The 17,552-nt window shown below is 39.6% G+C and overlaps 2 protein-coding genes across 2 annotated transcripts in view; one reads left to right on the top strand and one right to left on the bottom strand.

Annotated features, from left to right (window-relative positions):
- LOC102208734 (TNF receptor-associated factor 2) overlaps positions 1 to 2,542 on the bottom strand; it is a 35,518-nt gene extending 32,976 nt beyond the window's left edge. The window contains exon 1 of the mRNA XM_013914026.1: positions 2,058 to 2,542. Within this exon, the coding sequence (XP_013769480.1) occupies positions 2,058 to 2,245 (188 nt within the window). The 5' untranslated portion in view covers positions 2,246 to 2,542. The remainder of the gene's footprint in view (positions 1 to 2,057) is intronic.
- Positions 2,543 to 3,531: 989 nt separating this feature from the next.
- The window catches only part of rabl6b (RAB, member RAS oncogene family-like 6b), a 17,536-nt gene continuing 3,515 nt past the window's right edge, over positions 3,532 to 17,552 (top strand). Inside the window, exons 1-14 of the mRNA XM_005745842.2 lie at positions 3,532 to 3,683; positions 7,514 to 7,621; positions 7,723 to 7,910; positions 7,993 to 8,127; positions 8,994 to 9,041; positions 9,201 to 9,230; positions 9,657 to 9,709; positions 9,902 to 9,990; positions 11,272 to 11,412; positions 13,348 to 13,453; positions 13,623 to 13,726; positions 14,084 to 14,469; positions 16,093 to 16,246; positions 16,464 to 16,667. Of these exons, the coding sequence (XP_005745899.1) occupies positions 7,781 to 7,910; positions 7,993 to 8,127; positions 8,994 to 9,041; positions 9,201 to 9,230; positions 9,657 to 9,709; positions 9,902 to 9,990; positions 11,272 to 11,412; positions 13,348 to 13,453; positions 13,623 to 13,726; positions 14,084 to 14,469; positions 16,093 to 16,246; positions 16,464 to 16,667 (1,580 nt within the window). The 5' untranslated portion in view covers positions 3,532 to 3,683; positions 7,514 to 7,621; positions 7,723 to 7,780. The remainder of the gene's footprint in view (positions 3,684 to 7,513; positions 7,622 to 7,722; positions 7,911 to 7,992; positions 8,128 to 8,993; positions 9,042 to 9,200; positions 9,231 to 9,656; positions 9,710 to 9,901; positions 9,991 to 11,271; positions 11,413 to 13,347; positions 13,454 to 13,622; positions 13,727 to 14,083; positions 14,470 to 16,092; positions 16,247 to 16,463; positions 16,668 to 17,552) is intronic.

Here is a 17,552-nt window from a genome sequence, read left to right on the forward strand (position 1 = left end):
GTGGCTGACTAAATACTTTTTTGCCCCACTGTATGACCTTAACTCAACTTTGTCTGAACACTCAAAATACATGCCGTGGTCTTCAAGTATGATGGCACAATACAACAACTATAGGTTGAAAAACAACTAAGAGCTGGAAGAGGGTGAAAATCCAATAAGGCCTACATTTTTCAGATTAGAGCACTATATTTATCTGAAAATAACATAATTGAAAATTTCAAGGTCATTTATAAAGGGGAAAAATACAGAAATGTGATACTTTAAAAGGCACCTATTCTGAATTCTCTAATATTTGGTCAAACCCAATTGTAAACTTTTATTAAAAACAGCCTAAAATCTCTTAGGGAATCTTTCTTGTAGTTTTTTTAAACTAGCCTTCAGGACTAGTTCTCCAGGCTTCTTTAAGGGCTTTCTAAAGCTCTTCTTTGGATGTTGGCTGCCATTCATTTTGCTGCCTGTCAAGATGAGTGTTTCTATAATGCTGAGTTCCAAGCTTTGGGGAGGCTAGTCAATGATAGTCTTCCATTGTGTTTTTCTATCCAGACATGCATTTATTACACAGACAGTTTATTTCAAGTCAGTCTAGTACTGCACATTGTATATTTTACTCTTACAATGGTTAAACATGGTGAAATGATCAAATAGTACCATAAGAATATGTGTAAATCGAAAAGCACCTGTGTTACACTTTTTTTGTTGGCTCTGTATAATGTCAGGAGGTGAGGTGTGGTGAGGTACACAGCATTGGAAACAACCACTCCGTGTTTGGAAGGGGCAGCCAATAGGAAGAAACGTGGTTTTAAATGGAGAGGAGATGCAACACATTGCTTTACAGATGAATTGAGGGGCTGGATTAACACAAATAAGGATCCATTTAAAATACCGGAAAGCTACATTAGTAAAATATTGAGCTCGAAAATAAGCAGAATAGATGCCTTCTTACTTTCAGAAGACTATTTTCTCTTTAATCACTCACACAAACATGATTTGTGTTGAATTTCTTTCATAGGTATATTAATCCAGTTTTATTTTTTATTTTTTTTTACACCTACAAATGCAAAGAAAGACAAGCATTTGTGAAAAAGTTAGGGTGTGTGTGTGGGGGTGTTGTCCCACCTCCCCCTCTAGGTAAATAAAATGAGCACACTCATTATATCTTAGATTAGATTACACACAATAATTAGTAAAAGTCAGAAGTGAGTGTAGGGCACAGATGGATGTCTAACACCTTAGGATCTGTGAAGTTAAATAACTGATTCATTCTTGAGAAACAAGTCATCTAAAACATAAGTGAAACTGAAATTGCTCTCGTGTCATCACACACCTGCGCAGTGTGAGAGAAGAAAACAGGTGAGTCACTACAAAGGTCCACTCGCGGTGCTTTAACCCTGTGTTTTTGTTTCTGTACCACTATAAATCCAGAAATATATACATTTAAAAATGCACTCCTTATTACTGCATTTGAAAATATAAAACATATAAAACAATACTAGTAAGAAATACTAAACATATATAAATCTATGAACAGCTGGTCCTTCTTGAAGCCGGAGTCGTTAGGTCACCCGAATTTTACCTTGAAAAAACTGGCAACTTTATTTTGGCACACTTACTAGACAACAGACGCAGGGAGATAATACATTTTAAAGACACTGAGAGGTGCCAGACCTTCTAGTGAATTCGGCACAATACCGACCTGACAGTACAATAAAGCGCTGTCAGGTTCAACTTCTCGAAATGCACACCCCTGGCTGGCTCCTGTGTCCTGCCGACCCCAGCAGAGGTTAGCAGGACGAAACTACGAGGACACCTAGCCAGTCTATCGCACATAGACAAGTTGAGATATTATTTAGATAAGGACGCTATTCATTTATCACCTGTTGGTTCAGTTTAGCTGTATTTTGTTTGTAATTCAACTCTCTTTGTGCAGGCATACAGCGTTACACGTGTCAATAAATGTTACATGGATAGATATTTGAACGAAGGCTGGTGACGGGATCTGAATGCTTATTTTGGGCTACATATATCTAGCTAGCTCACTAGCATCCAGGACTACTCACCTCACAATTTTGTTGAAACAGAACGAACAAAAGCGGTGACCGCATTGGGCTTGCAGGGGCCTTCTCAGGATTTTCTGACACGAGTTGCACAAATGCTTATCCTCCAGGTTGTTAGCCAAAATTTTCTTTGGGAAGCCCGGTTTGTTACCTTCCAGGGAAGATGGTGGAGACGGCTCCTGTGCAGCCATTATTCCCCTTGAACAATATCGGGGTACTCAGCGGGGTGTGTTCAAGATAGCAAACACAGCTGAATATGACTGTAAAAATACCCGCAAGCAACGACTCATTGCTCTTTAGCAATTTATTAAAGCGTGTATACCTGCTTTGTTTATGAACAAATGACGACATCTAACTCCTCATCTGCATTGACAAACACGTCCAGGCGTTTTCATGTGATAAAAGTGACAGCTGAGGATGCTGCGCTTTACTGTAAGTTGCTACGTCTGCCGCTAGGTGCCGCAAGTCCAAAAGAAGAGCATCTGTGTCATCAGGAAGCTGGCTGGGATAAATTGGACGGTCTAGATTCGACCACCACGACAGCCGCGGCAAGCTAACTGCACTTAATCTCGGAAGTACTATAGTTACGTCTTGAAAATAAAAGCGAAAATCGGCAATCGGTTGTAATGTGAGAAAGTAAAGAAAATGGATCTTGTTCTACCCTAAAGCTGTCTGAAACTGTGCACATCCACGTGGAAAATAGCAAAATCATGAGACTTACCAGGTATTATGTGTTAATTCTCATTAGTATACACAATTCAAGTGAACTATTGCCCAGACTTCATAAAATAACTAAATTCATAAAATATTCTTTAGTTTGGTTATCGTAATTGTATTTCAACCAAACTCGCTTTCTGGTAAATTAGTATATTAGTATATTAGTATTAGTATTAGTATCTGTAAATTGATTTATTAGCTCATAAATGACCAACACCAAACACGTGGATTTTAGTAGTTACAGTTACCTGACATAAACAGTATAAAAGATTAAAGCTGCATTCTATTTCATGGTAAGTAGGGGGCAACTCCTTTGGTTGCAGTAAGACTTTTAGTTCTATAGAAGTCTATGGGAAAATAACCATCTGTGATGTCAGTAAACACTTTACTGATGACTTTATGGGCTTAGTCACTAGTTTCAGGTAATGCTGAATAAAACATGAGCCCAAATTGATTACTCATTATTGGAGTTCAAGGAAAAAACGAGAATCATCCCTGTGCTCACTGGATAATAATTTATGAGTCACAAGTTGTCAGTCAGTCCAGATTGTATTGGTTTCACAATATGTGGCAATCTGCAAACACAAACAAATAAATATGCAGAAAAAAATTCGAGGCACAACTTCTTCTGTATTGTTGGAAACCTACTCAGACCTATTGAAATTTAAGTAAGAATATCCATGAGTAAGCTACTTGGAGCATAAGCTTAAATAATGTTTCGGTATCGCTAAGCTTGAGCTTTATTTTGAAACCGGATATTCACAAGTTTTGCGTGCTACTTGATGATTGGTCGGCGGTAGCTGTTTTCTTTGCAAAGGAATGTCGCTGCTATATCTCTGTCGGGATGGAGGTCTGACAGATGTTTTGAGGAAAAGATGCTGGGACTGCACGCTCCTATCTTAATATATACCCGTGAGTATTTGCAGCTGACGTTAACCTGAAAAACTCATCCTGACGTGCTGCCGTGTAGTGTCACTGAGCGCAGAAGTGGCAAAGCTAAGCTAATATTGCCCGGATTGCTAGCTAAAGAGAAGCCAAAGGATAACGTTACCCTTTAGCTGGTGTAACGTTAGGTAACAAGCCGGGCTGCCTCATCTCTTTTTGAAATCCGAATTGACCTTTACATACTCTTTCGAATTTTCTGATTTAAGAATGCTTAAACACATTGCTTGATATATTAAGCAAAGCTCACTGTTCTAGCTGAGCGAGCAGCACAGTCAGCTAATGCTAGCAGGATAACGGTGAAAGGGAAATTCAACCTGAAAACAGAATTAATTCGCAGCCATTGGTAGATAATTGCTCGGCTCTTTGGATTTGAGCTAGTTAATACTTTTTTTATTAACTTTTTAATACAAACAGACACGGAGCTTGTACTAATAATGTCAACTGAAGACAAAGCTGATCTTGATAGCGAATAATGTATTTCTTGTAGGGACACTGTGACAGCTCCCATCAGGACACGGAGACGTGTTCTGAAGCTTTCTGTTTTTCAGCTGGTCAAATATTGTTTTAGAGACAGTTTCTAATTCATTGTCATTAAACCTACTGCGAAGAATCATCTGACAACGTCGTCATTATGTCTTGCTTCAGCTTGTGCCTCTCATGTTCTCCCATTACCATTTTGGTAACATAGTCGAGATTACCTCCCCCGACCCGTCAAAGCCAGCCGTTTATCAAATGATTTAACAGTAAAATTTGGACTGTGTGTGAGAGAGTGAGTGAGCTTAACCTTCTAATGTGGGGTAAAGTATAGATTGTGATTTACTGTTAAGTTCTGACCAGTCCTGTCTCTGTGGCAGGGATGATTGACAGTCAAGTGCAAAATCCTTATGCTTTCTACCCCGTCATCTTCAGCTGTAATTGAAGCTGTGCTTTAATAAACTAAGCTACTATGACATCACCCCAGATGAGTATCTTTGTGATTGTCTTCCTGGCGTTTTGAAATTGGCAGGAGAGGGATGGATCAAAGTGAAAGTGCAATCTAAAACTATATTTAGAAGTTTCTATGGACGGACAGTTGTTTTAGAACTACTTTTATCTCGTTAACTCTCTAGCTAACAATGCTTGGATCATCCGATTGTTGTGTTTGTGGTGTTCCAAGCGTGTGCGCAACAGTGAAGTTGTCAAAACGTGGTAAAAGGTTTTTCCTCCTGTTTCTTTGTTTTTTAATTTTTAATTTATTGGGCAGTATAAATGTAGGTAATGATAGATAACATCATTCATCCATTCTCTTCCGGTCCCCAAAAGGGGACAGAGCCTTTCAGTCTGTTGCACCAAGGCTGTGGAACAGTTTACCACTACAATTACGTTTGCTTGACTCTGTGGATTCTTTTAAAAAACAGTTAAAAACTCTTCTGTTCAAACAAGCCTTTTGTTGATCTACATATTTTTTTTACATTATTTACATTTGATCTTTTACATTGTATATAATGTCTATTGATTTTATTGTTTATTTTAATATTTTAATATTTGTGTACAGCGCTTTGTGATTGCCTGTCTGTGAAAAGCGCTTAATAAATAAAGTTTACTTACTTACTTACTTATCCTTATCAGGGTTGCACGGATGCTGGAGCCTATCCCCGTTACCATAGGGTGAGAGGCAGGGTACGCCTGGGACAGGTTGCCAGTCTGTCGCAGGGCTAACATATTGAGACAGACAATCATTTGCACTCACATTGACAACTATGGGCAATTTAGCATTGCCAGTGAACCTTACTCATATAACTGCATGCGTTTGGACTGTGGAAGGAAGCCGGAGTACCCGGAGAGAACCCCCACAACAGATGGAGGAGTCAAACTCCAGACTTCTTGCTCTGGAAAGCAGCCTTAAAAGTAGTCAGTCAGTCATTTGTTGAGGTTATTTAGCAGGAGAAAAACAAAAAAAAGAGTATTGCATCCACAAATATACATTTATTAATGTTTAATTATGTCTTTTAAGTACATTTTATTTATATAGGTTGCATTTAGCTCTTTTAATTTCTCTAACACAAAGCTGGTTATAAGCCAACTTTATCCCAGGCTTGAATGACGGAAAAATTACTCTTTCTTCTGATAAAAAGTTTGATTACATTCTCACATCGTATGAGAGGTTGTTCGATAAGTGTTCAAGGCCAACACTGTTAGATCCGCTTCAAAGAAAGTTTCACTAATTCTGGCTAAGCAGCTTACTTACTCATAGACTTGTGTCGGTCTCCTTTTACTTTCTCGGCTGACTAAAACATATCTGTCTCAGCTAGGGCTGGGTGATATCATACCGTTCACGGTAATACCGGTATAATGTCGGGCAACGATAAGAAAATGAAATATCGCGATAGAATATGGGTAAAACACGCATGTGCAGTGCTTTTGTTTTCATACGCACATGGCGGAAAAAGCATGGCGGCGACAGAGAATGAGAAGGGCAAAAGCTGATTGTTAAATGAAACGGATGAACCAGAATTGGTTTGTAAATATGCTACAACTTCAGTGGTGTGGCACTGGTTTAGCTTTCATCCGTCAGATACACAACAAAGCATTATTTTTGGTAGAGCATGCTAGCAGGCCGTCGTTATTACCGTGTTGTTTGGAAAATACAACACACTTAAAATCAATCCTTTGATTTTTCTGAAAATCAACAGTGCCCCTTATAATCCCGTGTGCCTTATGTATGAATTCTGGTTGTGTTTACTGACCTCGAAACGATTTTATGTGGTACACGGCACTGGAAAATCTGTCAAATGTTTTAGTACGACTTTGCTAAGCTAGGAACCCGCACCGCTTGATGGATTGTTGGAGCATTACGGCTATCGTAGGCAGGAGCCTCGCGGAGTGCTACGTACTGTGCTTCAACATAATATTACTGTATTATGTGTATAACCTCTTTTTAAGTTTTGTGGATATTATACATGGTTATGCTGAGGATATGTCGGCCAATTTCCACTGGAAATGCCTTTTGGTTAAACGGTCAGCAAGGATTTTGCATTTGCACTGTTAAATTTTTATGTAACTTTAATGCAGATTTAAAAAAAACAGCTGCTTGTTTAAGTGAAAATGCATTGATTTTATTTATTTTTTTGCACGAATAAAGTTGTGGAGTTGTAAAGTATTTTGTCTAGTGTCGATTATATCGTCAGTTATATCGTTATCACAAATTTTCAAATATATATCGTGATAAATATTTTTGGTCATATCACCCTGCTCTAGTCCCAACTACAGTGGCCCATGTAGGACAAATTTGAATTGGGGCAGGTAAGAAAACATATTTTAGTTGAATACAATCTGCTGATGTCATGTCAGTGAGATTTTCCATACTGTACCTTTAATGCACTTCCACATAAACTGTCTTTTGACTGTCGTGGTCTAATGGCGTTCATACTAGCTGTGCTGTTGTTGTTTTCTTGTTATATTGTGTTTATTTTACTGAGAATTAGTTTCCAGCTGTACACAGCAGTTTTTCCAACTTTTTGAATAAATAAAGCATATCTTAATTTTTTTTAAGTTGAATAACTTACAATTCGCATTCATTTATTTTATTTCCACATAAGAGTGACAAACTCGCACAAGAAGCTGGAACTAGTGGATTTGTGGTTTTTCTCATGTTCTAACACTTGAGCATAGTTTGATATAATTTTCATTTTTTGCAAAAAATATCAAGCATGTCCTTTTCATCACACCTACATGTTAACAGAAGAATTTCATCTAAACAAGAGTCTTTAATCCCCAACCTCTGTCTCTGTGTTTTTCTTTGTTTTTTTTCCCCTTAGATGATGCTCAAAACAACATGGTAGTAAATTCTACTTGTGACAGGCAAAGAAAAACATCTGGTCAACTTTAAAAGAGGCACCGCTAAATTCAGTAAACCACTGAAGTTGGTACGAAGTGATTTGGCATCATATTTGCATCTCAGCATAGATCCTTAACTTCCTTGCTCGTAAAGATACGCTGCTACACTTTTACTTGTGTTGTCATTAAGGAGTCATCAGCCAGAGTTCCTCTCTACTGCAGAGTGAAGCTGGTGAAGCTCAGTCAAGATGTTCTCAGCGCTGAAGAAGCTGGTGGGCTCTGAGCCTGGCCAGCTCAAGGAGAAGAACATTCCTGCTGGTCTGCAGTCCATGAACCAGAGCTTGCAGAGACGCTTTGCCAAAGGGGTCCAGTATAACAGTAAGTAATCCAGCCAGCTAAATACATGTTCTGTCTTAGTTTGTTCAGTTTTATGGCATCTCCATCATGTCTCCTACTCCAGTGAAAATAGTGATTCGTGGAGACAGGAACACTGGAAAGAGTACTTTATGGCATCGACTGCAGGGCAAGAAGTTTGTGGAGGAGTATATACCCACTCAGGAGATCCAAGCTACAAGCATCCATTGGAATTACAAAAGTAAGCCAAGATAGCTGTGACCACATGTGATCATCTCACCAGGGCTGGGTGATATATACATTTAAAAAATATATATATATATAGTTGCTACTCTATAGTACAGTTCTGTAAATGAGTACATGTTCACAAAAAAACTGGTGTGCACGTCAACATCTGCACAAAGCCTCGTGCTTACTGTCTGATGATGAAATTTACATTACTTCCACCCTCTTCAAGTACACTGAACTACACAAAACTGACTTAATATGGAACTAACTGCAATTCACTTCCTTTGTAATTCACTTCCTTTCCTGACTGACAGCCCAACTACCTTTAATTAGGACCAATAAAATTAGATGTCTGCTTTAATAAAAGTGTCTGTGACACATCACATGTTGTTTTTGTTAAATATATATACATACATACATACATACATACATACATACATACATACATACATACATACATACATACATACATACATACATACATACATGCATGCATGCATGCATACATATTAGTGAATCAGCCAAAAGGAGCTTTTAAATACTGAGAGGATTCTTTTGGTTCATGTCACCCAGCCCTGCTTGTCACCACTGCTTTAGTTATGTTTCTGTTTTGGTTTGACATCTGCTGTTTGTGCCTCATAATTTATTCCAGTGGCACCATATCAAGGTAAAAAGAAAAAGTTTAGCTGTAGTTTGAGCTAACTGATTGTTAGAGGAGGCGTCCTGTATTTGTGTCAGTGCTTCCATACTAGTGAGAAAACGCTACACTACTTAGCGCGAGTAGATCCACATTAGTCATTTAACAGTCAATAGATTTGAACTCTTCTCTCTGTAGTCTCAGAACATGAATAATGAATGTGTCCTCTGTGCTTGCCTCAGCTACTGATGATGTGGTGAAGGTAGAGGTGTGGGACGTGGTGGACAAAGGTGAGTGTTGACACACACATGCCAGTCAAATTTCCTCTGAGGCTGACCTCTTGCATTATATCAACACATCCAATAGAGATGCTTGTTGCTTGTCTGTTCTGTCCTCAGTGTTGATGTTGTCTTTTTTTTTTTTGGGCACCTCTCTTACACTCATCTCAGGCCAAAAATATCCTCTTCCTGAAGGTGTAGGTGAGCGCTGCTACAGTATGTAGATACTAAACTCTTGTGTGCTGTGGGTTTGCCCTGCCTATCCCCACTCTTATCTGAATGTCAATATTGTCAGAGTATGGCTCAGGGTTGCTGCCTAGCTATGTCTCAGAGTTTGGCTGTTTTGTTTGAGGGTTTTCTTTCCTTTTTATTGTTTTGTTTTTTGTTTTTTGTTTTTTGCTACTGCTGTACCCAGTTGGAGCGTGAGCATCTGCAGCGTGTATTTAAAGGGCACTGTGTGGTCAAAGTAGGCTGCGAGATGCTTTTCTGTTAGAAAAGCAGTTGTGCTGCTGCTCTGCTTGCTCTATACCTTTATACTAACTTAAAGCAAAAACCAAACTGTAGATCAGGATTTCACTGTGTGTCAGCTTGTCTGATCTTACCATTTGTGACCAATTGTTCTTTCAGGCAAAGGAAAAAGGCGCGGTGACAATTTGAAACTGGAGAATGAGCCCCAAGAGGTGACTATCACATGGCTGTCATGTGTTTTGGAAGAAAGGCTCACTTCTAGTATGTGGGTTGCAGATTTTAATCAGAGAAAGATGTCTTATAAGGAGGAAATTGTAAAGGGGGAAAAAAGGAAAAGAAGCATATGATCTCAGCAGAATATTTTCCTCCAATTGTTCTTAAATATTAATTTGTTTGTGTTATAGTCAGATGAGGTGGCCCTGGATGCAGAATTCCTGGATGTGTACAAGAACTGCAATGGAGTGATCATGATGTTTGACATCACCAAGCAGTGGTAAGAGAGCTTTGTGTGTGTTGTTGTCTCATCAGGCAAGTCTATTTCTTTAATATGCATGAGCAGATAAAGTTTCATTGTGTCTGTCTGTGGCTATGAAGCTTCCACTGCTGGATTGTGTTCAGCTCTAGATGCACAATCCTTAAAATACATTCCACTATTGCTATTTTGGGCATCCCAAGGGAGAATATTTTTTTATGTATATATTAGCATGGCAAATGATATAACTGTAGGTTTTTCAGTGGGGTTTCATGTAAAGTAGGATCTGGTGTATCTTATGTCTCTGTGCTGTAGAGCTCTTTTGTTATTCAGCCACAATTAAAAACACATGAGTGAGCCTCACTGTTGTTCTAGGTGCTACAGTGACTAAGCACAGTAAATGATAGGTATGTTTAAGTGTAGCAAAAATTATAATCACGTTTACTTTGGTTAATGCTGTAGTCTAATCTCTATTATTAAATACTGTTTTTCATCATGCATTTAATGATCTTTAACAAGGGGATTTACTCACATTTCAAATATAATTCAAATTCAGATGTAAAGGAAATAAGTAAACTGTTTTAGGTGAAGGTGGCGGTTGGGGACAAAGGGTCCTCTGGAAGAGGCTTAGGCTCAGACTAACTTTCTGACTGTAAAGCCAGTCTTGGTTGGGCAAGACTAGCTAGCTGTCTAGGATCCATATTAGTGTTCCTGTCATGGTGTGACTCCCCAACCGGTTGCAGCAGATGGCCGCCCCTCCCTGAGTCTGGTTCTGCCAGAGGTTTCTTCCTGTTAAGAGGGAGTTTTTCCTTCCCACTGTCGCCAAAGTGCTTGCTCATAGGGGATCATTTGATTGATGGGTTTTTCTCTTTATGTATTATTGCAGGGTGTACCTTCCACTATTAAGCGCCTTGAGGCAACTGTTGTTGTGGTTTGCCACTGTATAAATAAAATAAAATTGAATAGAAAATATGCCCTTGCAGGTGTATAATTTTCACAGACACCTCTGTGGGTAGGTCATTATTTTCTGGCTGTCATTAAATTACACAAAAATCAAAAAATGTGTCTATGTTTTAAAACATTTATACATTACTGTTTTGAGTTCCTGCTTAATTCTCTACATTTTGAAGCCAAATACTGAACTTCAGGGTTACCAGTCATAAAAACAGGAAAGCACAAGTATTTTAGAAAACTGTGTAACGTCATTTGTAAGCAGAGTTGGGGAAGCGATATTTGAAGAACAGTCAGTTTCCAGTGAATATTGATACTCCCAGATAAATGTTGTGATCCTATCAATTGCAGGACTTTTAATTACATCCTGAGGGAGCTGCCCAAAGTACCCACCCATGTGCCGGTGTGTGTGTTGGGAAACTACAGGGACATGGGCGAGCATCGTGTCATCCTCCCTGATGATATAAGGGACCTAATTGCTGGATTGAACAGGTAGATATAGATAATAATTGAATGTATACAGTTGAAATAAAAAGTGTGATAATAATAAAACGTTGTTTTCTCTGTAAAAAGTAAATCTTGTTACCTGATATAGCTGTGGAAAATGTTTTCAAATTTGAACATTTCAATGAGCATCGCATTTGCTCAATACTCTGGGATAAGCTACACAGACCTTTTTTGTGTCTACACTCTGAGCTGTTAATAAAGCCATAATGTCATCAAACCTTGCACACACATAGAAGTAAAAAAGTTTTAAAATCTTATTTTTAAGCCAAAAGTTCACCAACGTTTGTCCGTGTACCTCTGTATTTATACAGGGACTGTCTTGTTTTTCCACAACAACTGCATGAGCACATTACCAGGATGGTGCCAAGTTGCAGGACCTGCCTATAGGGACTCAGAATACTGCACCATATGTCACTGTGTTCAGTCACAGATAGCAAAAATACAGGAAACAGTACCAGGAATAAACAGGAAGTGTTGGAAGAAAACAGAACCGGGAACAATATAATTCTCTAAGGACTTTAATTTTTGGTTTTAACTTTAAAAAAATTTACATAATCAGCAACTAGATTAGTGTTCTTTCACTGTGTCTGCAGTCACAAACCAGACATCCAGGGAACTGAGGGCTCAGTGACACAACCAAAACAGGAAGAAGCTTTTTTGTTAATTTTGTTTTCTTACCCAGATTTGAGCTTACACCTCACCAGAGGGACTGGCTCTGCAAAACTTAAAACCCCAGTAGTAGATAACAGGTATCACAACAGTGGCCATCAACTTTCTCTAGTGGGCTGTCTGCTTCAGGCTCAATGCACAGTTGTGTAAAAATGGTAATTTTGTGGGTCATCCGACTCTTCTTCCCCACAAAATGATCCATATGAGTGCCACCACTCCAATCAGAGATGTAAGGTACAGCTTAGCATCTTGCACATATAAAACATATTTGCACAAAACATGCTGCAAGTAAAATAATCTGTGAAAACATGGTACTTCCCGGGGATTTTAAACCGAAACTCCTGCTACCTGCCAGTGTGGAAGTGCCTTAAACCTGAATTCTCTCTAATAGAAAAGATGTCTGATTCTATAAAAGTCTCTGGAAAAACAATTTTCAGCTCCCTTGATCTTTGACTTCAGGAAACTTTCCTTTCTAGATTTTATTCTTAATAAATACAAAATGATTGTTTTGTAAATGATGGTTCTCAAAGTCAAAAGGGAGGATAAAACTGTATGTGCTCATAATACAAAATGTTTTCATTTACAGTTTGTTATCCATTGAGCACATCAATGTGGCATTAGTTTCAAAAAGCTGAGATGGTCACAGCAAAAACGCTAAACTTGTAGCGTTAAAACGGAATATCACTAACCAATGAGGGACTTGAAGATTGTTACCTACAATTTTTATATAGACTCTGCGGTGAAAACAGCGGTAGAAACTACGCTGAACTGTAGACCGTGGATAGAAGATAACTCTCATAATAGTGTTCAAAAGTGATGATGATGGATTGGATTTATATAACGCTTTTCAAGGCACCCAAAGCGCTTTACAATGCCACTATTCATTCACTCTCGCATTCACAAACACTGGTGGAGGCAAGCTACGGTTGTAGCCACAGCTACCCTGGGGAACGTGACTTATATTTATTTGCCTGGTTGGTAACTAACCAGTATAATACAAATGGATATTTTAACACTGAAAGCTGTCTAGTGTCAAAGGGAAGGTGTTATCCACTGTCAGTTTAACAGCTTAACAAGCTGATGATGTGTCTGATGTTTTTGTGCCCTTGAGGTGATAAATGCAGCTACACCTCTTTCTGTTTGTTTTTTTTGTTTTTTTTTATTAAATAACACTTGGACATCAATGAGGCATGTAAATATAGGGTATATATTCAGAAACTTGAGTTTACTACTAATGCTTTCCTTTTACAGACCTATGGGATCATCTTACATCCACTATGCCGAGTCCTCTATGAAGAATGGCTTTGGCTTGAAATATCTGCACAAGTTTTTCAACATCCCGTTCCTTCAGCTGCAGGTTATTGTTTTGTTTTATGTGCTGAATATTTGATTTATTTTTATTTATAATATCAGGTTTTCAAATGCTATAATTTTTTATTATGATTTATTTATTGTAATGGAAGACAAAGCACACCTATTTCATCTCAGCACGTGCCCAGGTAATCATGCCATGTGTTTGTGTGCAGAGGGAGACCCTCCTGAGGCAGCTGGAGACCAACCAATTGGACATGGATGCGACACTGGAGGAGCTCTGTGTCCAGCAGGAGACTGAAGATCAGAACTATGAGATGTATGCTCATCTTTATTCTCTCTGACAGCCTGTGCACTGCTGTTACTGAGCCACTAGAGGGACTAGATCAAAAGCTTTATTTCCCCAAATTCTTCCCCAGTCTATGTAAAATATTATGTGTCCTCACTTTTTATGCATTAGTTGCTCTCATGTCCACTGTTGGGCTTACACGAGTGAGCTGGGTGCACACTACTACTTCCATCTTCTAGCAGTTGAATTTAACAGATTTGTAAAATGAACTACACATCTGTGTACATTTCCTTCTACTGAGTTTTTCCTTACTCTAGTTTCTAAACTGTATCGATGGCCTCAGATGTTATTCAGAGTCTCTTAAAAGTCCTGTTGTGATATCTGCAGTTTCCTGGAGAACTTGGAGTCTCGCAGTAAGGGCTATGGTTCCCCTGGTCCAGCCAACGGTCAGAGTCCCTCATCAGGCTCTCAGTCCCCCATTGTCCCTCCCAGTGGGGCCTCCACCGGCAGCTCCAGTCCCAGCACTCCACAGCCACCAATCCCTTCCCAGCCACTCCCACAGTCACCATCTGTGTCCACAACCTCTCCTCCGCCTCCCACAGCAGCAGCAGCTGGCGGGGCAGCTTCACCTGCTGCTGAGGTAAAATCATTGGCCCAGTCACCCGAACACCTTCAGTCACCAGCTGCAGGAGCGTCGGGCCCACAGAAACGCAGCTTCATCTCCCGCTGGTTTGGCTCATCCCCAGCCACCGAGGCTTCTGCCTCAGCACCAGGTCAGTCCTACACAGCACTCGCACAGCAGAGTGCTCCATGTAGTCTCTACACCAGCCATCTGTGACAATATTTCTGTCTATTCACAGCCATTAGCACATTCGTCCACGTAGCATTACAGTCCAACACTGCAATTTTGCACTCAGGTTAAGTGGACCAACACTCTCAATTATAAACGAATTCAATAACAGTAAATCATGAGTAGCAACCAGAGGTTTGATCCCAGGACATACACACCATGACATGACCATGCACTGCTGCTGGTTGAAGCAAATTGTGGCCATGACAAACCTGCATATGAATCACTCAGTGGCTTATGTAGACACAGAGGAACTGCAGGCGTATATAGAGATGCTCATTTTTGGATGCTGTTTACAGGTCAAAAAAATTAATCAGTTTAAATCTGCAGGGTGCTGCTGCAAGCCCCTCTCATCAGCAAATGTAAGGGCGGTGTGACTTTTCCATGGACAGGAAGAGAACAGCTGGCAGCACAACGTGGGAAGCTTACATGCAAAGATCAGTCTGTCCATTTACAGCTTCTGCTCCACCTCAGCTGGAGTCCCTCTTCTTGAGGGGTTAAAATAAAATTAAAAAAACGTGATTAATATTTATATTTCAGGATGAAGTATTTTTGAAAGATTCCATCATTTAAAGTGGAAAAAAATCTTACTTTATAATATTTTTGCAGGAGTTTTTGCAAAGCTGCCACTTTTTTGTCCTTAGGGCATTGAGTGTGACAGTTTCTTGGTTTTTGTTTTTTTTTTGTTGCAAAGAGAGGTGACTATGACACTTCAAAAAAAAAATAAATAAATAATGAAAAACAATGTTGCTGCCAATCAGTCTCATTTTAGGGCCTATTGAAAATAATCAAATATTCCTTGAAATGTATTTCATGGAAATTATTGTTGTTCTTCTTTGGGGGGTTTTTTTGTTTTTGTTTTTTTGATAAAAATCAGTGGAGCTATATAAACATACTGGCCTTCAAATCATTAAAATCCATTAAATATTATTAATATTGGATATTAAAAGTTCAGACCGAAGTAGTTTGAAAAGACTGAGTCATTTAAAGTGGAACAAATATTACTATATAATATTTTTACAGCACTTTTTGAGAAGCTCCACTGTTTTGTCTTTAGAAAGAGTCAAAGACGAGAAGAGTGAGGATTTTAAAGAATCATCTAAGGGTTAAGAAAGCTGTTCAGTCACATCCGTCAAATCTTGATAAACTAGAATGTAGTAAGCTAATGAACACATTCAATGGAGGTTGTTATATCAGTTACTGAATAAAGAGTTCACTTTGAGTTTTCTTTGTCCTCCGGGCACTGAGAGTATCCAGACCAGCTTTAGAATATATTTGTTGACCGTAACTGAAACTGCCAGGTCCATAGTAAGTAGTCGCAAGGTTTGAGACTTGGGAGTTGAGAAATGCGGAGCATTTAAAAGGATCAAAAGACTGGCTGGTGTTGGAATGTCATGTGATTTCAGTCTTTCCCTGCAGTTTCTGTATAATTAGCTAAAAGCAAACACACAGTGCTTCTGCTTTGGAGCTTTTGAACTTTAAAGCGTAGATTTTTATTCTGAGTCATTTTGCTCTCAGTCAAAAATTGTCTCAATGTTTTCCTCAGAGGAGCCTCCTGTACCAGTGTGTCCTGCTAAGGTGCAGAGTGTGGATGATTTTGTGCCAGATGAGAGACTGGACAAGAGTTTCTTGGAGGACAGCCTGCCCTCCAAGACCAAGGTGCCCCAACCTGCAGCAGCTCCCACTGTGGACAGTGACAGGTGAAAATTTTCACAAATACTTCTGACTTGGCCTGTTTTTACTTTTAGAAAATACTCTTTGTCAATGTTTTACATTTTACCTTCTTTATTCGACATTTAGAAGAGGTTGAATTAAATTTTTAAATGTTTTACTACATTGTTAGTCACTAAGTGTCTGCTTTCGGTCACCTCTTCAAGCCTCTTTGAACCAACTTTTCGTGTTCTTGCTTCAACCCAGTGATGGTGAGGATAGAGGAAACCCCATGGTGTCCAGTTTCCAGGATGAGCTTGACCCTGATGATACTGAGCCAAGCCTTTCCAACTCTAAGGCCCTCCCCCCCATTAAAGATATCACTCTGAGCAGTGACGAGGAGGAGGGAATACCAACAGCGCTTGTAATCTCACAGGATCAAGACCTGGAAAGTAAACCTGAGCTCAAAGCGTAAGTCAAGAAATTTCATTAGTGACACAAGTGATATACTGCTCAAAAAATTAAAGAAACACTTTTTAATCTGAGTTTAGCATTAAGTCAGTGAAACCTCGGGGATATTGATCTTATCAGTTAAGTAGCACAGGAGGTTGTTAATCAGTTCACTTAACAAGAGGTGACCTAGAAGGGCAACAATGCGACAACAAAGCAGGAATAGTTTTACTGGTGGAGGCCACTGGCATTTTCTGCCTCCTGATCTTTTCTGACTGTTTTTCTCTAGTTGTATGCATTTGATTAGGGCCAGTGTCACTACTGGTAGCATGAGGTTATATCAGGACCCCGCATAGGTTGCACTGGTAGTCCAACTCCTGCGGAATGGCACATCAATACGCACACTTGCAATAAGGTTTGCTGTGCCTCCCAGCATAGTTTCAGGAACATAGCGGAGAATACAGGAGACAGGCAGTTACTCTGTGAGAGCTGGACAGAGTCACAAAAGGTCCTTCACCCATCGGCAGGTCTAGTATTTGCTCTTTTGTCCCAGAAGGAACAGGGTGAGCTCTGCCAGAGCTACAAAATGACCTCCAGCAGGCCACTGATGTCAGTGTCTCTGAACAAATCATCAGAAACAGACTTCATGAGGGTGGCCTGAGGGCTCAACATCCTTTAGTAGGGTCCTGTGTTCACTGCCCAACACCATGTAGCTCGATTGGCATTTGCCATAGAATACCAGAATTGGCACCACTAGCACCCTGTGCTTTTCAGAGACAAGAGCAGGTTCACCCTGAGCACATGTGACAGATGTGAAACAGTCTGAAGAAGACCTGACATCTCCTCAGACCTGACATGGGCTGCCCACATTCAGGTCCAGACCAAAAAGGCTAGGCAGCGCCTGTA

This window comes from Pundamilia nyererei, unplaced genomic scaffold (genome assembly GCF_000239375.1).
Source record: "Pundamilia nyererei isolate P.nyererei 1_Seehausen unplaced genomic scaffold, PunNye1.0 scaffold00167, whole genome shotgun sequence".
NCBI classification, from domain to species: Eukaryota; Metazoa; Chordata; class Actinopteri; order Cichliformes; family Cichlidae; genus Pundamilia; species Pundamilia nyererei.